This window comes from Dendropsophus ebraccatus, chromosome 6, assembly GCF_027789765.1.
Source record: "Dendropsophus ebraccatus isolate aDenEbr1 chromosome 6, aDenEbr1.pat, whole genome shotgun sequence".
Classification (NCBI taxonomy): Eukaryota; Metazoa; Chordata; class Amphibia; order Anura; family Hylidae; genus Dendropsophus; species Dendropsophus ebraccatus.
In genome coordinates, this window is record NC_091459.1 from 33,093,395 (window position 1) to 33,114,858 (window position 21,464).

Below are 21,464 nucleotides of genomic sequence, written 5' to 3' on the forward strand. Positions count from 1 at the left end.
AAAACGGTATATGACAAGTGGCTCAGCCCAGAGGATTGGTTACACCATTTGACCTATATAGGCTCCACCATTTGTAAGTGCTAAGCTCCCAGTACTGTGTATCCAAAGAAAAGAACAGGTATTTTATTATGGTGATATGTAGGAAATGCCCCCGATGGTCCCTAAGGTGGTGAAGACCACAGGGTACATACCCTGAGCACCCATCCTATAATCTGCGCCTTTATACAATATATGTATTAGTATCTATATATAGCATAGTATATAGTATATACCTACTGCCAATGGATTTAAAGCTTTATATAATTACATGTAATTGTCTTTCCTTCTCTTCACGTCCGCATTCAACCGATCAGTTACCGTGATTAGTTCACTGACCTATTTATTCTGATGGGGAAATCAATGATCTCAGCAGAGATGTACACTAATCTGTTTACTCTCTGTAGATCTATTAAATCATCTAAATGTCATTTATCCAGTCAGTTTACCTCGGCTATGTAGAATAAACATTGCTATGTTATGCCATCTGTCTGTCTGTCCCTTAATTACCGATACTTTATTCTTCTCAGAGTAACAGTTCTCAAAGATTTTAGTTTTAAGCTAAACCAAATACACGGCCACAATATTACTTCCACATATATACCAATTTCCAAAGACATGGACAGCAATAAAGAGTTGGTGCCTTCTTTTGCTACTACTACTGTGTTTCTTTGAAAATAAGATCTACCCCGAAAAGGATTATAATTTTAAAAATAAGCCCTAGTTAAAGGTCAGGTGACCAGATCCCTGGCACTGGGTGGCTGTGCATCAGCCAATCAATACCAGACTTTTATACTCCACCCCCACCTGTACAAAACAAGAGGAAGCAGGAGGGGTAAGAAGATGCACAGTAAAGTACATTAAATATGGGGGATGGAGGGAACGGGGGGAGGTATAAAGTATGGGAGACCTTACTGCAGAGGGGAGATGTATACAGTATGGGGGAAGAGCTACAGAGGGGGGTTTACAGTATGGAGGCCTAACAACAGGAAAAATAATTACAGTATAGGAGCCTAACAATAGTGGAAAATACGTAGAATGGCAGCTACTACTGGTATAGAGTGGGCTACAATATATCGGCATACTGTGTTTCTCCAAGTATTATTGCACTCAGCCCTTCATTGTGAGGCTGGGAAAACACACAACAGTTTTTTTGGAAAGCTGCAATTGCAGTGTTTGTGCAAAAACCAGAAGTGGGTTCAAATGGAATGGACAATATAAAGGAAGGAATTGTGCTTCTCTTTCCTCTTTTCCTGTTGGATCCTCCTCCCCCCCAAAAAAAAAAGAAAAAGAAAAGCTGTGTGTGTTTCCAGCCTGAGGGGGAATATCTCAAAACAACCAAGGCCAACATTTTAAAGGATTCTGATGACGCTATGACCTTGGTGGGGGGGGGAGTGCCTGTCCCAGCTCATGTATTGCACGCTCAGCCAATCAGTGATTGCATCAGTGGTCCGCCCCCATCACTGACTGGCTAAGCAGGCAGTCCATCAATCAGGTCGTAAAGTCAGTTTTTCAGGAGATCCTGGAGCTTGTTAGGGGTCCTGAAGTAGCAATTTAGCACAGCTACGGCACAAGGAGAGGTGAGCTGTGATAGTTTATGTTCCCCCCGCCAGATGGAAAATTTTTCAAACGGTTGGACTTCTTTAACGCCACTTAACTTGACAGTTGAGTTAAAGGGTTCTTCTGGCATCTGTCAAACTACCAAGAGAAGGCATTCTTTACCGCTTTATTTTACCGCTTTATTTTCACCAGTAATCTTTGGCATCCTATAATAGTGGCAGGAAAGTAAACCCATTCTACAAGTATTTTATTTTTGTCTATGCGGCTGCATAATTGTAGGTTTGATTTTATGCAATGGTTTGCAATAGCTATGGCTGAAGTGGCTAAGACCAACATTTAGTGTATCCAGGTGTAGAGCATACAACTAACAAGCCTGCTAAGCTATTTAACAGGATGAATTTTTCTGTAAAATAAGAATATACTGGCGTAGAAAACTAACTTTTATGGGTAATTCATATTATGTAATGATGTAATTATGTGAGTTATTTCATTTGCTTCACAATTTAATAACACGGGGGGGGGGGGGGGGGCTGCGAAGACATGCAATTAGAGAAAAACCTATCTGGACATCAAATTGATCCGGCTCAGTTTTTCAACCTCATTTGATGGCCAAACACCATATTTGTCTGCTCTGCTGGTTTATTATGTGAAAAGAATGAAGGGTTCCCTAGAGAACTGATTACATTACCACCAACTGCATTCATATTCTTTTACTAAGCTGAAATTGCTTTTCCATGTATGGAGCCTTTCTCCTATTTGGAGATTAACCATGCCTATGTTACTTTAACTCTTAAGGTTTGTAGTAATACTAAAATAGTACAAAGCAAAATTGCAGCAGAAGTGAACATACCTGCAGAAACAGTACATAAAAGTGGCGGTATGCTTCTATCTAACACTTCTAACTCCCACCGCTTCTGGCTCTGGCATAATGGCCGCCAACAGACAAAATGATTGGGAAAGGTCAGCTCATTTTTATATAAATCCACTTGTGCCGATGTTCTGTCCTGCTATGTTCTGTTGTGGTTTTATCCAACTTACAATCTACCATTTCTAGTAATTAAATTGAAGCAAACAATCTCTAGTTTTAGAAGACAAAAACTATTCTATGTGGAGCTAATATGGGTGTGTTTCTATTCCATATCTCAAAAAGAAGATGGATGGGATACCCTTGATATAAATACAGTATTAAAAAAAAATACCATAAAAAAAAACTTAGATCATGTCTGAAACCAAAGAGAATTCCAAATATAATATGATTCATTTCTTGCAATAGATCATTCACTATGGTGTTCGGTAGGATTAACCGTCATGTCTACATGCTAATGTCAGCCATGATATTTATACTTTAAGTATAAAAAATTCATAGATTGGCCATAATATTAAAATCCCCAGCCTTAAGTACTGTGGAATATGCTGGCCCTATACTGTATATATAGAGATTATATATTATATACATCCCATCTTACTTGCAGAGGGCTTCCATTCCACAGATGCTCAATTGGTTTAAAGGGAAATGAATCTAACCTGCTGCTAACTACCACTAGTCCACCAAACCAACCAATTAACATATGAGTAAAATATAGGATTGCATTAAAACAGTGCTGAGGAGGACACCAGGAAAAAACAGTTAAGAGCATCACTAGGCATAAATGTCTGGGGCCCAAGCTCCAAAGTTATAATACCTAGCCCCGAAAGTTTTTGGTTCCTGCCGACACCGCAGGTGGAAAGAGAGTGGCGATGCTTACTTTGTATGCATCACCACTCACATTGTATGCATCACCACTCACTCACTAAATCCCAGCTCCTGTACATACATTTCATAGAGTACTATATAATGTACCTACAGAAGCAGGGACTCTATGCACACATCTTCTCCTGTGGGACAAGGGTGATGACATTATATCATCTGTTCCATAGGTAAGCAATACACTCAGTCATCCATGTCATGCAAAAGACAGTGATTCCTAAGACCAGTCTGCCTCATTTCATAGCTCCACAGTCCAGCTCTGATCCGAAACACCCATCGTAGCTGGTTGTGTCAGTAAACAGGGGCCAGCTTGGGCATTCTGACAGGTCTGCAGCCATACAGCCCCATACAGAACAAGCTATGATGGCCAGCAATAACATTTTTGAGCTCTTCTATAGGATTGGACCCGATGTGCGAGCATTCATTACCCCTGTACATTCATCAGCCTTAGCCACTTGTTTAATGTGGGTCCTTCAATGGAGTTCCTAACATGGACAAGAGGTGGCAGCAGAGAGCACTGTGTCCAAATACACTGGAAAAAATACACCACTTCCTGCAGGACTGGAAGACCTGAGTTGTTTGTTTGTTTTCAATGGAAATAATTTACAAATCTGTATAACTTTCTGGCACCAGTGTCTTTTTCTCCAGACTACCTGCCTAATCTGCCTCTAGCAACTGCTAAACTGAAATAGAATGAAGAAGCCAGCATGGTCCAGTGATTCCATAGTACCTGCCCCAACCTCTTACTGACACTGCCTGACTCTTTTATGACTGTACAGCAGACCCTACTAGGAAGATACATGGCTGTACTATATGTTTTACTACAAAAAAAAAAAACGTATATTGCCTGTCAATCAAATGAAGTATAAAATAATTGGTTGCATGGCCTAATCCTTGGAGTTTAATTTCTGTTTAAAATTATGGCTACCCATCTTGTAACTGGGAGAATCCCCTCTATGGGGCAGATTTATCAAACGTGGTGTAAAGTAAAATAGTCTTAGTCGCCCCTAGCAACCAATCAGCTTTCACCTTTCATTTTCCAAAGAGTCTGTGACGAATAAAAAGTGGAATCTGATTGGTTGCTAGGGGCAACTGGGCCAATTCTACTTTACACCAGTTTGATAAATCTCCCCCAATGTGTTTGCTATATGATTTCAACTACACATTTATCCCAACTGGAAATCTCATCTAATATAAATGAAACCCAAGATACGAGCTCTTAACCGTCCAACAGGTTCCCCACACAATGGAAAGGCAGACTAAACAAATGGCAACCAACAAGATCACAATGACGTAGATAGTAGGTCAGCTATAGAAAGTCATGGTGTCAATATATTCCCTTATTTATGCATGAAGATTGATAGTATACATATATATGGGAGGCTTCTAAAGACATTCCTTGAACTCCAACAACCCAATTGCCTTGAATACAGTATGTTTCCTGCAGCCCTGCTCTATCCAAAGACTACTTACATGTGATCACCTGAAGATGAAATGACCCCGCCATAGCCCAGCCAGCCACTCCACAACCATCATCTTCTGTAGCTTTTTCCCTTCATGTTCTGTTCAATTATGAAGTTAATGAGAAGTTTAAAGGAAATCATCCCAGGAGACCCAATAGATGGACCATATGTAAGGCCAGGGTCCTAAGGATTATTACTGATGAGATTCCATTTTTCATTTCTATGATCCAATATATTAGAAGACTCACACAAATGGCATTCCTTGTACCGTACATAATAAGTGACATGCTAGCAGAGATGTATGGCATTACAATGGACAACTCATTTAGGTCTTGTTATAACACGAGCTAAACCAAATCCTAACAGCAAATTAAACAGGGCCACTCCACGATCTATGTCTCCAAGGCCGGGAAATATATAGAAGCTGACAAAACGACATATTCCTGGTCAGATCAGAATAAATCCTATTCAATGGCCCAAAGCATAGTCAGCAAGTGACAGCACTGGGTCATTTTCAGACCATATACGAGTTTTTTTGTCAGACTGAAAAGTGCTGCAATCCACACTTCTCGGTCCAATACATAGTTACATAAACTTTATTTAGAATCATCCTATACAAAATACTAAAAGGGAGTAGGTGGAAGCCTCCTGGAAAAAACACCAACAAAGAACGATCAAGGGATCCATGTTGTTTTTTCACTGGGGTTAGCTTTTGGAGTACCCTTGCTTGGACGCGAGCAGGGTACATGACTTTGTATTTTAAGTGATTTTAATTGTTTAATGTTTTTTTTTCAGGTACTTTATTTTTTTTATCTTTTTGTTGTTTAGTTACTATGCCTGTATTTCTTACCATATGTTTGTCTCACTGACAGTATATAAATAGGTTTCCTCGATTGGTTGGTTTGATTTTTTACTTTTTTTTTTTTTTTCAAATTTTAATCTACTTTTATTGCATATTTTCAATTCAAGAATGATGCTCCCGAAAGAGTTTTCTTTTTGCATTCTTTTATCGCCACATATATACACATTTGACATGATGCTCTAGAAGAAAATATAATACGGTTTCAGCAGATATCCTTAGGGATCACTGGGGAAAGCATGTCAGGGGGATAGCGAACATATTCCCATTCATATGGAAACTAAGTGAATTCATGTTTGCTTACAAGTTCATCAATTATTCTAAAAATATGGTGGTCTGTGGGTCTCTGAGGAACTGTTGTTATCTGACTGCTGACTGGCAGACAGGCTGAGATCTTGTACAAACAGACAGAAAGCAGACAAACCCTAATGCTTCAAACAAAGATGGGAATATCACTAAAGAGATAGATAGATAGATAGATAGATAGATAGATAGATAGATAGATAGATAGATAGGAGATAGATAGATAGATAGATAGATAGATAGATAGATAGGAGATAGATAGATAGATAGATAGATAGATAGATAATACACATTGAGACCACATGTCCCTGCTTTTTACTTATCAGTAAAACACTATGGGGGGATTTATCATCATACATCAGGGAAAAGATGCAAATTTTTACACTCCTCCCGAAGTAGGTGGAGATTTCTGTGCCTGTTGTGTGGCAGCAACAGGGGTGCATGGGGATGGGGCTTTATATAAAGTGAAACTGTACCCACTGACCCACCCTCCAAACCACTGGTACCAATCATTAGAATGGGTGAAGTCCGTCCTGGATGTCTTTTTTTTTTTTTTTTTTTAAACCCCTTTGGTGCAATTTTTTAGTTGAAAATTCATCTTTTATTCTTTATCAGCGGTGGGGCAGAGCCTAGAGCATCCATGCCCAAGGCCTGTGCCACCTTTCTGGTCATATTCTCCGCCCCTGGTAGTTTCCCCCTGATCTGGACCTGTGCTCTTCAATAGCTTTTCCTCATTGTGCATACGGCATATGATCCAAAATATCGCAGGAGCAATGACGCTGACGGGCTTCTCGTTCCCAGCTAGTGGGTCATTACACCTGCGCCATCTTCTTTCCCTGCACAGCATTCCGGAGCTGTCATTCCGGAACCTGAACTCATTCACCATAGTATACAGAATGATGGTTGTTAGTTACGATCGCATTCATTGGTATTCTCTAGTATATGAACGGACGATATGTTCATACACCGAAAAATTTGCAAACGATTAATCATAATTCTATGGACAGCTCAAAAGATGAATTCAACAACATAAGAACAAATTTTTATTAGTCGTTTGATTGTTACCTGCGTACCTATGGAAAGATTATCGCTTAAATTCGAACAATATAACAATTTTTCGCGCAATAACCTTTCTGTGTAATAGGTCCCCTAGTCCTTATATTCGTTCTGATAAGGGGGCACGTACAGACAAAACTAGAGTTAGAAGACACAATAAATTGTGTGGCCAAATAAACATTTCTAGGAACACTTGTTGCCAATAATCGGTCCGCATAAAAGGGTCTTAATACACTTCACACTTTACACTTTTTATAGAATTGGCTGCCATATTCTTGGTGCCAGATATCACGGGACACCGGGATTCTATGCCTTGATGAGTCAAAGCTGTTTTGGCAGAAAAGGGGCCTCCATAATATTAAACAGGTGGTTATACTGTTGAGGTTGATTGGTGTATATATCCTATCCTTGACTGGCACACAAGCATGTTACATATGTACACCTGTCCTGAAGACTCTTTAAACAATCAAACCTAGTCTGTTTTCAATGTATTAAAAGCCGTTCTACCTTAAACAGTTTATTAATTCCACACTGTTATTTAAAGCACGATGCGTCCGTCTGTCCCCCCCCCCCCCCCAAAAAAAAAAAAAACAGCTTTCCGCAGACTTATACAATCATCAGATTATCTAAATGTTCTATTGCACAGGGCTATTGTCAACAGCCAGCTAATAATGATAAAGTATATTACACTGGCTCAAGCCCCTGTGCTCTCACAATACTGTAAATAATCTGAAGAGCTCACTATTAATCACAGATGCCTACAGTAAATTAACTGCTTAGCTCCATCCCTTGGCTCGGTTCCTCCTAAGATCTTCTAATGGGGTGATGAGTGATGATGTCATGAGCAAAGCGCAGATAATAACTCCCAGTGCTTTAAATAAGTGCCCTGTGAATGCCAAGACTGCAAAAAACATATCACGAAGAGTACAATTCTGTGGGATAAAAATAAGAAGTTTCCTTTCTTACAGATATTACTTTACTTGGCCAATTATAAAATTTTTTTAGAGAAATTTATTCACATTAGTTAATTTTCTATGTACATTACTAAGGTGTCTTAAAGGGAATCTGTCACTAGATTAAAGCTGTCTTAAATGAGGGCAGCATAAACTAGTGACGGAAATTCTAAACAGATCAGTGTATTTCTTACATCATTCTGTTTAGTCGTTCTCCTAATATGCAGGAGAATAGGATTCTTGCCACACCCCTCCCCCCCGCCCTCCAGCTGCTGATTGACAGATGACTGCCTATACACACCAGAGATAGATAACTATCAATCAGCAGCTGGTGGGTGGAGTTTTCTGCTTCTCATGAATAATGAGGACTACTGGGCTCATGCACATAATGGAGAGGACTATGTTATGCACATAATGGAGAGGACTATGACTATGTAACATGTTGTCCATGTTATTAAGGAATTAGCAGCACAGAACAGTATAAGTGGTTCAGCTTCTCTGTCACTAGTTTATGCTACCCTTAGATAAAACAGCATAGACCTACTTACAGAGTCTCTTTAAATATAAATTAATTGTATGGATATTGTATGTATGGGCCAATAAGAGAACATGCAGGGTAAGGGTTCTCCCACCAACATTTATCATCAATCCACAGGATAGGTGATACATGTATGATCCATGGGGTCCAAACACTTGGAACAGCAGCAATCATGAAAGCAGATTATAGTTAAATAGTGTACTATGTTTCACATACAGTGAATGGAATTGAAGTGCACACACGCAATAGCTGCTCCTTTTAGATGGAGGACTCCAGACCAAAGCTCTCAAACTTGCCAGGGGTTCCAGCTGTTTGAACCACCAGTGATCATAGATTTTTTTTAACTATCATGTGGACAAGAGAAAAATGTTATTGGTGGGAAAACCATATTCAAGTGGTCTACCACAATGTGTTTACCGCGTGCATTAAATGCGTATGGTAGCCTTGTGTTGCATCTGTAATTTAAAATGTAACTAACATCTTTCGCTGGCGGCAGGATACGTTGTCACGCAGCGAAAGACGATATTTACACTTTAACTGTAATCATTGTGAATCCTTGGGGATTCTATTCCACCACTTATCAGAAACTGCTAAAATTTGAGGCAACTACGGATAAAGTACAGATGAAATGCAGATACAGGAAAAGGCTACTATATGTAGTTACCACTAACAGCGCGCTCGAGGTTCGCTCTTCTCTAGTGCTGACACCTGGCACCCCTGTCTTTAAACTGTTTGCCGGAGCTGTGTCATTGGAATATAAAGTAAAAAGAGACAGAAACAGCCACAGACATTGCATAGCGGCTAGGCTGGCTCATTGCAGCTGCAGTAACCCAGCATGGACTCTTCACAATGTACTGAGCTGTTGGCGTTCATGTGTTTTTACTGCATGTTTTTGGCACCATGACCCTGGCAAAAATTTGTATTGATCACTTATCCTTGGATAGGCCGTCAGTCAAAAAGTCATGGCAAACCACCTAAAGCTTTTACAATTCCTTTTACCCCTCCAGGGGTATAACTTTTCAAGGTCATTTATATTTTCATAAACTGAACTGTACTAAGGCTTTTCTTTTGGAGTTGTACATTTTATGGTAAACTAAAGGGTTACATGGCAAAGTAAGGGCCCGTACACATTGAGTAATTCTTGCGTAATTTCAAGTGGAGCCCAAGCCATGGACTCTGCTTGAAGTTCTTCCTGTCCTGTTCATTGAATAGGATGCCTCGTGCCCCCTCTGCTCTCCGCTGAAAGAATTGTAGAGTGCAGAGCAGAGGGCGCACGAGGCATCATTTATATAGTTTTTGTTATGTTTCACCACAAAAAATAAATAAACAGCAATCCTACACTACTCTCTGTACAGGTTATCTGCAGAACCTTTGATGACATCATCAGTCTCTTTGTGACAGTCTATGAGCCCTGTGCAACATTAACCACTAGGGCACCACAGGCACAGTGCTCTGCCACAACTTGCTGGGCTTTTACTGTAATTTTTCACAAATTGTGGAAAAACTAATATGATACCATTTACTGCAGGTGGGTATTAACACCTGTCATCTACCAGTTATTGGGCAGGCTCACCTCCTGAATCTCTCTAGATGTGCACATGTTAGGAACTCAACTCTTACCATCATACAACGCATTGGAATGTATCCTTTGTAAAGTTTACAAGTTTGGTTATTTTTCCTTGCCATATAACATAGCTTTGTGATATAAATCATTTTTTCTTTATCAACGACACAGATCTTGAAAAATAAGCTCTTAACTACATTAAAGGAGAAGTCCTGAGATTTCTAAAAGCCAGCAACCTGCAGGGGGAGGGGAGAAATTGAAGTAGAAATTTACCTCTCCCCGTGCCCGCAGTGAGCGCCTGGAGGGTCCGCAGGACCCCTGCCGGAAGCCATTCTCACAAAACCATGGGGGGAAAATGCCTATCCCGGCTGATGGACTGGCCACTCAACCAGTGACTAGAGCAGCATCCCACCCCAGTCACTGACTTACTGAACGGCCAGTCCATGAGCCGGGTCGTGACGTGGACACTCCAGAGATCCCAGAGCCTGTAGGGGTGCCGCGGCCATTCCCACCCCTCACCACAGGCACGGGGGGAGGCAAGTTATTACTTGTAATCAATTCCCCCCTGCCAGCTTTTAGAAATTGCCATTCTAACACCCAAGTCTCCTTCAGGTCTAATCTACATACAATAACAAGATTTTAACAGAAATTTTAACTTTCAGAACTAAAGCCTCTTAAAAAGACAGAGAGATCTGTCAGGCTGTCTAGGGGAAGGGTATCAAGGGCTTCTTCTGTAGGTGGCAAATTAAAATATGCAGTTATCGCACCCGCCATGAAACATCTGCCAATGTTTCACCACCATTAATCTCCAATTGCAGTTTCCATATTATGATAACCATATGCTTTGGAAATATATATGCTGTAACACTGGGTTATGCTTCATTTCATGACTATCCTTTAGGGTAACATATTTTAAGTCTTCTCTTACTGTCAACCATTTCTCATATCACATTCCCGAAAGTCCTATCTTCCTTCAAGAAAAGAAATACTTATATATTGAAGTGGTATAATAAGAAGATCGTGTTCATAAAGTAGAGTTTGCTCAGGTCACAAAGAAAATAAACTTCCGGATCATCGAGTTGCTATATACAATAAATATAGTCCGCGATGAACATTGAAGTTGCATGGTAAACACTGCTGAGCTTGCACAAAGGATCCCTGTAAACAGCTGATGTGGAGCTGACTGGAAGCCAGGCTTCAATCACGCTATAACGTTGTACTTCATATTGACTGCACATGTGTCTAACGGGATGGTAATTGATGGTCACACATGCATCTGACACTTCAATGAAGCATGCTAACTCCATCACTGCTATTCTAAGAATAGTGGGGTTCTGGAGTCAAGGAAGAAAAAGCAAAACTTCTAGCACTCACATTAAAGTCAAATAATAGATCATTAAAAAGAGTATGATCTTGTGAGTTGTGTTCCCTTGATGTAGGGAATGCCATAAAGATTCACTTAGGATCTCCATAGACAATAGATATTTGTAGACCAAAACATGCAATTCTGGTGGGGGCAATAGAGTCTATACACATTAAATCAGTCACCAGATTAATGCTGCCCTACCTGAAGGTGGCATAAACCTAGTGGCAGAGACCCTGAGTTATACACTGTATTAGTTGTTTTTTTTTTCATGTTGCCCCTTTAATCACTGGTGACTACCGAGTGAGCGTGCTCAGAAATCTATGATATTCGTGAGCTGCCGCTCTGGCCCCCCACCCACCAATGATTGCCAGAACACCAATCACTGGGTGAGCATCCTCACTCTGCAGTCCACAGTGATTAACAGGGATTTTATCAATATTAGGGCATCAACATAGGAAACTGATATAGCATCTAACTCAGGGTCCCTATTTTCCTCTTATGGACATTCTTATGTAATTGATAACTATATTGATATATATTAACTTTACCATATATATATGTAAATTAATAAATTTGACCAAAGGTGCTGATAAATAGACTCAATGAAGTCACCGCAGCACTCAAAATTTTTTGAAAAAAAAATTCGAATATGATGTACAAAAAAAAAAAATCAAATATGGTTTATTTTTCTCAAAATAAACCATATGATACTCCATGCTTTAGATGATGATATGATACTCCATGCTGCTGATTGGATGTTTTTAATGAATTGTAACTGATGATTGGTGTATTGTTATATAAAAAATTTTTATGCTTGAAAAAGGCTCAGGACAATGAGCTTAAACATTGCACTGTACTATGCGAATCGGCACAATAAATATTTAACACTTGGTTATAGATGCTGTCCTCCACTTCCTGTTTTCTTGTGTAAGATTGGGGTGAGGAGCCAAACTTCGAGAGGACTGTGCATCCAGTTGGCGTGTTGTCCGCAGCCCCAGCCCAAAGTCGTGGTGTGTATATATATATATATATATATATATATATATATATATATATATATATACACACACACATATATCTCAAGCTCAATTGACAACAACTGTTACAAATCATTAATTAGTGTCACAAGCAAAAGAAAACAATAACAGAGAAAACACACAAGTCTGAACATGTGAGAGTGCATGATGAAATATATAGTGATGAACGAGTGGAATCACCCTAGCAATAAAAGGTATCGCTTAAAGTCCATATAAGTCCATAAAAAGTTTGCACAATAAGAGTCGGGGGGGGGGGGGGGGAAGGGATTGCCACTCGCCATGATGACCGTCAGGCCCCGGAAAAACATAGCGTTGTAAACACACCTGTTGTGTGCAAGATCAATGCTCTGAATCACATTGACTGCACATGTGAGGATATCTGTCCAATCCCCTAACCCTAGGTCAGAGACTACTGACGTCAGCTGTTTTCAAATGTAATCAAATGTTTTTATCACTAGGGTGATTCCCCTCATTTATCACTATGTATTTCATCATGCTCTCTCATATGTTCACACACGTGTGTTTTCATTCTGGTTGTTTTGATTTGCTTGTGACACTAATTAATGATTTGTAACAGTTGTTGTAAATTGAGTTTGATATATATATATATATATATATATATATACATACACACACACACACCCCCATACACCATATCTGCACTTTGTACTGTTTGATAAAAGTCTCATAGACAGATCAATTGGAAACAGAAAGCAAGTGCGGTCACCACAATTACCAAACAAAAAAATAACAATAATTAATGGGTGGTGCTACTGTGTACCCTATGACATAAGCCAATACACTAGAACAAAGAAGACAGAGAAACACAGGATATAGACACTCAGTGCACACCAATGAATAGTTAAAATAGATTTAATAGACCCGCTATACAAAAAACATAAAAACACTTTAAAATATATACCTGGCATCAGCCTACAATACAGGCTGTGCTCAAACAGTAGTAACCAGTCATGCTACTGTCATAGTCATGGATTATGTGGCAAACGGTCAGAGAATAAACATCTAACACAAGTAATGAGATCAAAAACAATCATAAAAGAAAAATTGAACAGGTGTCAAAAACCAAGTACCACCTGCCAGTCCCGGTCCCCAAGTAAAAGTGGAGAGGAAACTCTACGTGTATTGCCACCACGTCGTGGCTTCGTCATATCAGCACTTTGTACTGCTTGATAAAAGTCTCATAGACGGATCGAATCATGGAGGTTTTGGGCAAAATAGCCAAAGATTCCCATCACCCAACAGAGGCCAAAAAGATGTCATGGTTTCCATACGGGTTTATGTGTATTGGTAGAATTATACATTATTCCATAGGGCAGGAGCCATATACATTTTGACCCTCTTTATGACATCCTAGGTACATTTTTGGGAGTCCCCTGCAGAATACCTCCACCACAGACTGCAGAAACACAGTGTGAAAGAGCCTAATGTGTGTACTACATATACAGAAGCCATATAAGTTATGAGGGGTATATTTGTCATTGCACATTTGGTACTGGCATTTGCCCAGTATATTATATAATTTCTGTAATAATTATTTTCCTAGTGTAGGGCACCATTGTCCATCACATTCCTATTTTCTGCATGTCATATAGGTCCTATATAAAAGTTGTGAACTCTGTATACATTATTCATCATAATTTGCTCTCCAACGCTGTACTGTGCTTATTGGGCAATCAACTAGAAAAAGTAATGGAATTCAGTGTACAAAAGGTATGCCAAGAGCTCCGTCCTTCCCTCAAGTGGTGGGGAATTTAGTGCCATGGCTATGGAGGGAATTTGTTGCTTTGCAATGGGCGAACTGAGGTTTTACTGCTATATAGATATATTACGAGGTTAAATTTATCAGCACAGAATTTTGGAAGTATTCTCTGTACATTAAATGAAAACTTATGTTGACCTCCTATAACCTCTGGCCCTGATAATCAGTTAAATCTTTCCACTTTTGCTTCTCTGTGTTTTATTGGTCAGAACATTTTTGTTTCTTTATTATTATTCTTTATTATTTTATCTTATTATTTATATATCTTGTTCTTTATTATTTTTTTTTGTACATTTTGGGAATATATATAACTGACTATGTAATTTACATACATCTTTTGTGCTCTAGTTTATACTGTTCACATTTTGCACTAAATTGGCTGTTACCTTTTCAGATGTGTGCACACCTAATATTTGTACATTTGTTTACTTTTATAGAATGTATACACAATTGTTTTGGGGGGGTTCACTAAATTATTTAGAATTTTTTTGTAAACTTTTCATTTTTTTTTTTTTTTTTTTAGAATTGTTTTTCCTATTAAGGGATTACTATTTTACCACTTTTACCACGCCGTATTAGTAGAGCCAATCAGTAAAGTAAAAGAGTGCCGATTTACCAGATCAGCGCTGGTTCACTGAGCCTTTTACACGGCTCAACTATCGTGCAATGAGATGGCTATACATAGCGAGATCTGTCAGGCTGTCTAGGGGAAGGGTATCAAGGGCTTCTTCTGTAGGTGGCAAATGATACATTTACCAATTTTTAGAGATGTAGAAAATAGAGAATTTTTCTTTTTGGCTTAGGGTGAATTGGTATTAGTGTATATTTATTCCATCACATTAGTCCCCACAATGGGGACAGCTGCAATTCTAGCTCCAAAAGACCGCCAACTATTGGTAACATTGATCATTATTTGTGCCCATCATTACCAATAGATGGCCAAATTTCGGTGCAAGAATGAATTTTCCTATAGTAGGAACATAGCCCTAGACTATGTACTCACAACGTTTTGTTTTGGGTTTTTTTTTGGGGGGGGGGGGGGTTACAGCCTCATGTTGGTGCCAAAATTCATCAGTATTATGTAAAATTGTGACCGTAATTTGCATGATACAGCCATATTTTTGTCTCCAAATGAAGGCCATTCAAAAATATGTCCAAAAGCAAAGACACTGTGTGAACAAAGCCTAATACTAACATGATATGATGTCATAAATATATGGTGTAGGTAACTCATGGTAATGGACTTTTTATAAAGAGATTAAAGGGAATGTATGATCTTACTGATTTACAGTCAGATATTCTTTTATTCCAATCTGTTTCAGTTTTTTTAATTTCACTTTTTGTACAGAGCTCATTTTAACAGCACTTAGTGACATGCTTTACAGCAAGACTCATAGACATAGACGACAATAGACAGACTTTGTCCAGCGGAATGTGAAACATTACTTAACATGCTCTGTGACCTTTGAAGTGGTCATTCCACAGAGAGCGCGTATTTTCTCATCTATCTACTGGTGTCACATGCAGCAATGCTATACAGATCACTTTACAGCAGTCTCCTCTTAGCTTAGTTTTAGCCCCAGTGGTGAGAATGAAAACTGCAAGATTTCAGGATTATTTTATAATATAGACAGTAAAACGGAAAATGAGAAAAAAGTCACCAACAATTCTTTAAAAATGTTTAACATAAAAACAATCTTTAAATAACAAGTAATTTTCCGATGACACATTCCCTTTAAATAAAACAAGCTTGTAACGTGCATCACACAGATTGTAGATATCTGTATAAGGAACTGATGTTATATAATTTATAGAGCAATTCCAAGCTTGTGTCACCAGATGCTACAGGGTCTCACAACAGCCAAGCAGAGATATAGCATTATGCTTTATAGAGAACTGTTGTTACAGTACAGATACAGTATTCCCATGGAAAATCATCCTACTCAGAGTGCTGCTATTCTCTTATGAGCCAGATTTCTTTTAAAGTGCACATCAATGGCATCTAACTTCAGTCTCATGCAATAAATAAGCAATGGATTAAAAAATATATTCCATCACTTTTATTTTTATGGATTTATTGGCCAATCTGGTTGAAATTAAGATACTCAGACTGTTCTGTACTGAAGAAAACCAGATGTCCTGTTTAAGTGCTATATAAATATCCCAATACATTTAACGTGTGAACCATAAAGAACCAACAAAGACATTTTTCCGTCAGTGATGTCAGCCAAAAACAGCAGAGCATTAGCAAACAAAGACACTGTTTACCAGCCATGATGGAAAACAAAGACACCCAGGTTTACTTACGTGAGAACATAATTCACACTGACAATGCAGTGGGGTCTGGAGGATCGGCTGTTGTGCACAATTGTGGCATAGCTCTGCACCCACACCCAACCGCCATGTTTCGCCAGAAACCGATAGTACTTAGTGGTAACTTGACCTTTAACCAGCACTGCAAAGAGAAATAGAAAGGGATTACATTTTTCAGGCATATCAGATCGAGAAAAGGGGAGCAATTCTAATTAGAGATGAGCCAATTTACAGTAATATGAAGTGAAGCGCTTTGTTATCTCGGCGATCCACTTATCAACCTGCTGCCTTTTAACTGATTACTGCTCCTACCGCTCCTCCCTGGGTGCTGGGAAAAGCTGGATAAGAGGGAGAAGTTTCCCAGGACTGGATCCAGCTTTTCCCAGCACCCAGAGAGGAGCGGCACGGAGCGGCAGTGACTTAAAGGCAGCAGGCTGATAAGTGGATTGCCGAGATAGCAAATCGCTTCATATTACTGTAAATTGGCTGATCTCTAATTCTGATATATGTCTCAGACAAATTCCATTGTTCAGGCATACAATGGGACACATCAGCAATTATAATGTTATATTGCATTGTATATTTATATTATATATTATATTGTATATTATTGAAAAATAAATACATTTTTAAAAGTATATACCATCATATCATATACATTTTTATAGTGGCCCTCTGTATACCCAAGTGTGGTAGATCAAAAAAGGTACAAAAAGATACAAGGTATGTCAGGGAATACTCCAGACATATACTCATGCCTAAAACTGACATCTGACAGAACCTGGTTTTATACGGCTTTATTAAGTATGAAAACTAGGGATGGTCCGAAACTGCCGAGGTTCAGGTTCGTATGAACCCGAACGCTCGGCAATGATTCCCGCTGTCTGCCTGCTCCGTGCAGCGAGTGGATACAGTGGGAGGACCACCTGGAAAACTGGGATGCAGCCTATGGCTATGGCTGTATCCCAGTTTTCTAGGCGGTCCTCCCGCTGTATCCACCCTCTCCACGGAGAGGGCAGACAGCGGGAATCATTGCCGAGCGTTCCGGTTCATACTAACCCGAACCGAACTCGGTTCGGACCATCCCTAATGAAAACTATAGGTTTTATCACTTTTCAGGTTACTAATAGTAGACCTCCTAGAAGTCATTTATAAATGGGCCTTTAGAGCACGTACAAATGTCTCAACTGCTCTATGGTCTATTTTTTAAGGGTGCTCATAAAATTTCAACAGCTGGTGAACAAGTGTTCGTTAAGCCAAAACCTATCCTCTCCGATCTCTCCATACACTTCAACTATCGGCATAAAAAATGTATGTGTTCTCAGGGGAGAGAGGAGGGGGTAAGCTGCGGCCAGACTCCTCTGATGGTGGCTTTTGTCTCTGAGAACAATAGGATAAGGCAGTTGAAATCCAACAGACATAACCGTTCTGTCTCTCTCAACATCATCTGGTTAGGAGAGCCAGGAGGCCCCATACCTATTAGTCAGTCAACCACCCCTGCCAAAGTTGATGGGTTTAGCCAACTTTTCACTTATGTGTATGGGAACCTTTATTTCCTTATTACAACACTTCCAGGGCACTAGCTCTGTTCAGTCATGAAAAGGGAGACTGTAGAACCAAATAAGGATCCATGCACAAACATATACACACAAATATTACTACTCGTGACTGTATAGATATGAATATTGATGCAAAGTCAGCACAGAAGCCAAATACATATACCAGCCAATGTACATACTGTATATTAAATTGCAGCCAGTGTGCTAAATGCTGAACAGACTGTATAGGATATATAATATATAAGATAACCATATAAGATAACACATTACCTACATTTACTTTGTTTTACTTATAACATTCAAAAATGTATTGTCTTTTAGAACTCACATATGCACCAACCCGAAGGCTACAGTATGTACGATCTGTACATAAACTACATTTAAAACTATTTTAATATAGCTTTTATAATACAGACATATGTGGCCATCCAGTATGACAAATGAAAGGAAGCTTGCACTCTGACATAACTTTTTTGTCGCTTTGTACACAGAGATTCGCAGGACAAAAGCCATTCAAATCCAGCTAATCAAAGTGGACAATGTGGGGCACAATAGGGGTGTGAACCAAAGTGTGCAAGGGACTTGACTACACAAGAGCAGAATGGTGCTTAGCAGACACGCCTGACAGTTACACTCATGAAATGGTAAATTAAAGTGTACTGACAAGTCTATGAATGCAATCGGATGCTCTGACTCTATTCTCAAAAGTTTTATCCTACTTTAAAGCAGATATATATATATATATATATATATATATATATTTTTTTTTTTTTTTTTTTTTTTTTTTTTCAATGGCCGTTTTCTACATTTTTTTATGGGCCAGTAGTCAAAGTAGACTTATGGCAGACAGCATTTATTTTAGTACTAAGTGTACAGTGAGTATGGGGTTTTCCCATCTAGGACACTTATTGCATAAGTTTGTGGCTGTTGGAAGTGGTCTGGAAGTCAAAAAGTGCACAATACGATGAGATGTGCAATTTGCATAAATTCCATTGACTTTGATGGGAGTTCAGCAAATGGCATAGTGTTGTTTACATAACTACAGGAATTATGCAAATAGTGAAGCTCAGGGGCAACATAGTTTGTGCAAGCCCTATTAAAGTCAATGAGAGTTAAGCTAATCGCATAACTCACTGAATTCTGCAGTTTTTAGCTCCACAACCACCTCCGGTGTGGCCAACCATCCAGTGCTGTCTCCACCTACTCTTACAGAATCAAGAGATTCCCCCATCTTTCAATTGATAGGGATGCCAAGAGAAGAAAAACCTTTAACATCAATGTAGACCTTTATATGATGTGTCAGTAAGATTATGGTTATGACATCTAAAACTCCACCCCACCCATAGAAGATGATGAATGAATAAATGAAAGCCTTACATAAGTGATGTGCGCACCGCAAGTGAAATGTGTCACATCCATGGACGTGGTGATACAACGTCTTCTCGATGAGATCTTGAGGTTCATATCCTGTTAATTCTGCGACTCTAGAGAGGAACAAACATATGAGAAGAACAGTTCAAATCCACATCTGTAGCTTTATAGAACAATTTTTCTCTATTACAATGATCGAATCATCAGAAAAAAGCCGACTTCAAATAAACTTCTGAATGGTAAAAAATTTATCACCTGTAAAATATATAATTCAGCTAAATACTATTATGACGAACCTACCTAGAATCTAGAAATATGAGCTTCATATCGAGACTTGCTCTGAACATGAACATATTGCTGTGAAGTTTGATCTCAGTGACTGCGCTAGGAGGAAGGGAATGGCCAACAGCCACCAAGCCTACATTTTGGTAACAGCCATCAAATGGAGACATGTCCAGGCTATACTGCCTGATCTTCAAATACCCACTGCAATGGATGACCTGTAAACACAAGAGTGAGAGAACCTTAGGTTCCTTTCCATTTGAAATATTACTTCCAATTATATCGGTTGTACATTGAGTAACATTAACATATTACATTCACAACAGCAATTCCATGTCTATACACACAAGTAATATCCCCTAAAGAGAATCAGAAACTTTAGACTGATATTCCGTGTTTCCCCGAAAATAAAACACCCTCCTAAAATAAGACACCCCAACTACCTTCTAGCCTAAAGTATGGAATTCCCCCGAAAATAAGGCATCCCCTACTTTAAACTAGGGCACACAACCCCACCCCACGAAAGTAAGGCGCCCCCCGAAATTAAGGCTGTCTGTTGCCACCCACTGATCTGGCATACTGGTCCATGGGCCCTACATCTTCCGTATGTCCCAATGCACACCGCACACCAACCCACACTTGAGGCACGTCCTGCCACATGCCTGACCCATGTCCCACCAGTATGTCCCACTTCTGATGTGCTCTTGGTCCCGGGGTGAGTATTCCGGGGAGGTCCGAGGGGGATGTCTTATTTCTCTCCCCTGGCCGGGGGGATGCCGGGAGTGAGAAATAAGACATTCCCAGAAAATAAGACATGGGGGGGATTTATCAAACTGGTGTAAAGTAGAATTGTCTTAGTTGCCCCTAGCAACCAATCAGATTCCACCTTTCATTTTTCAAAGAATCTGTGAGAAATGAAAAGTGGAATCTGATTGGTTGCTAGGGGCAACTAAGACAATTCTACTTTACACCATTTTGATAAATCTCCCCCATAGTGCCTGTTTTTGAGGTAAAAAAATATAAATGACAGTCTTATTTTCGGGGAAACACGGTATAATGCACTCTTCTAATTACTGTACATGTCCAAAAACTAGTAGTCATTTTTATAAAATGTGAAATCAATTTCAGAAATGTTTCACTGCTCATTGCCACCTACCTTATACCCCCCACATGTTAGACCTGCATTCCTCTTTGCCAGGACACACTTCATCCTCAGGAAAAAAGAACGCTCGATTTCATATTCTGCAAGACAAGGGAGCTAATATTAGAACTACGACATGATCTCTCTGAACGTACAACATGGCTTACAGCCTCCATATACACAACAGGTGACAACAGGCGGTAATTTACCCTGGACAAAGTGGGAATGATAGGGTTGGTGAGCTGTGAGCACTGCAGTCATCTCATCATGATCAGCGGGGTGTATGTATTCGTAGATGCTATTTCCAGTCAATTCTACCTACAGAAACAGAGGACTCCAATATCTTTAGTGCAATATAATACAAATGTAAGGAAAAAAATGCACAACACATCTAATTACCATCTAAACTAAGGCCATGTTCACACAACGTGTGAGACCGGCCGTTCCGTGACCCGGCCGGGTCACGGAACGGCTGCTCTCTGAAAAGATCATCACGGCCGATACTGCAGTACAGGCCAGATGATCTTTCGGCCCGC

General features: G+C 39.5%; 1 protein-coding gene across 1 annotated transcript in view; it reads right to left on the reverse strand.

Moving 5' to 3' along the window:
* SIM1 (SIM bHLH transcription factor 1) overlaps positions 1-21,464 on the reverse strand; it is an 87,709-nt gene that overhangs the window by 31,220 nt on the left and 35,025 nt on the right. Inside the window, exons 4-8 of the mRNA XM_069973609.1 lie at positions 21,138-21,246; positions 20,944-21,029; positions 19,806-20,005; positions 19,512-19,618; positions 16,570-16,717 (exon numbers count right to left, since the gene is read on the reverse strand). Of these exons, the coding sequence (XP_069829710.1) occupies positions 16,570-16,717; positions 19,512-19,618; positions 19,806-20,005; positions 20,944-21,029; positions 21,138-21,246 (650 nt within the window). The remainder of the gene's footprint in view (positions 1-16,569; positions 16,718-19,511; positions 19,619-19,805; positions 20,006-20,943; positions 21,030-21,137; positions 21,247-21,464) is intronic.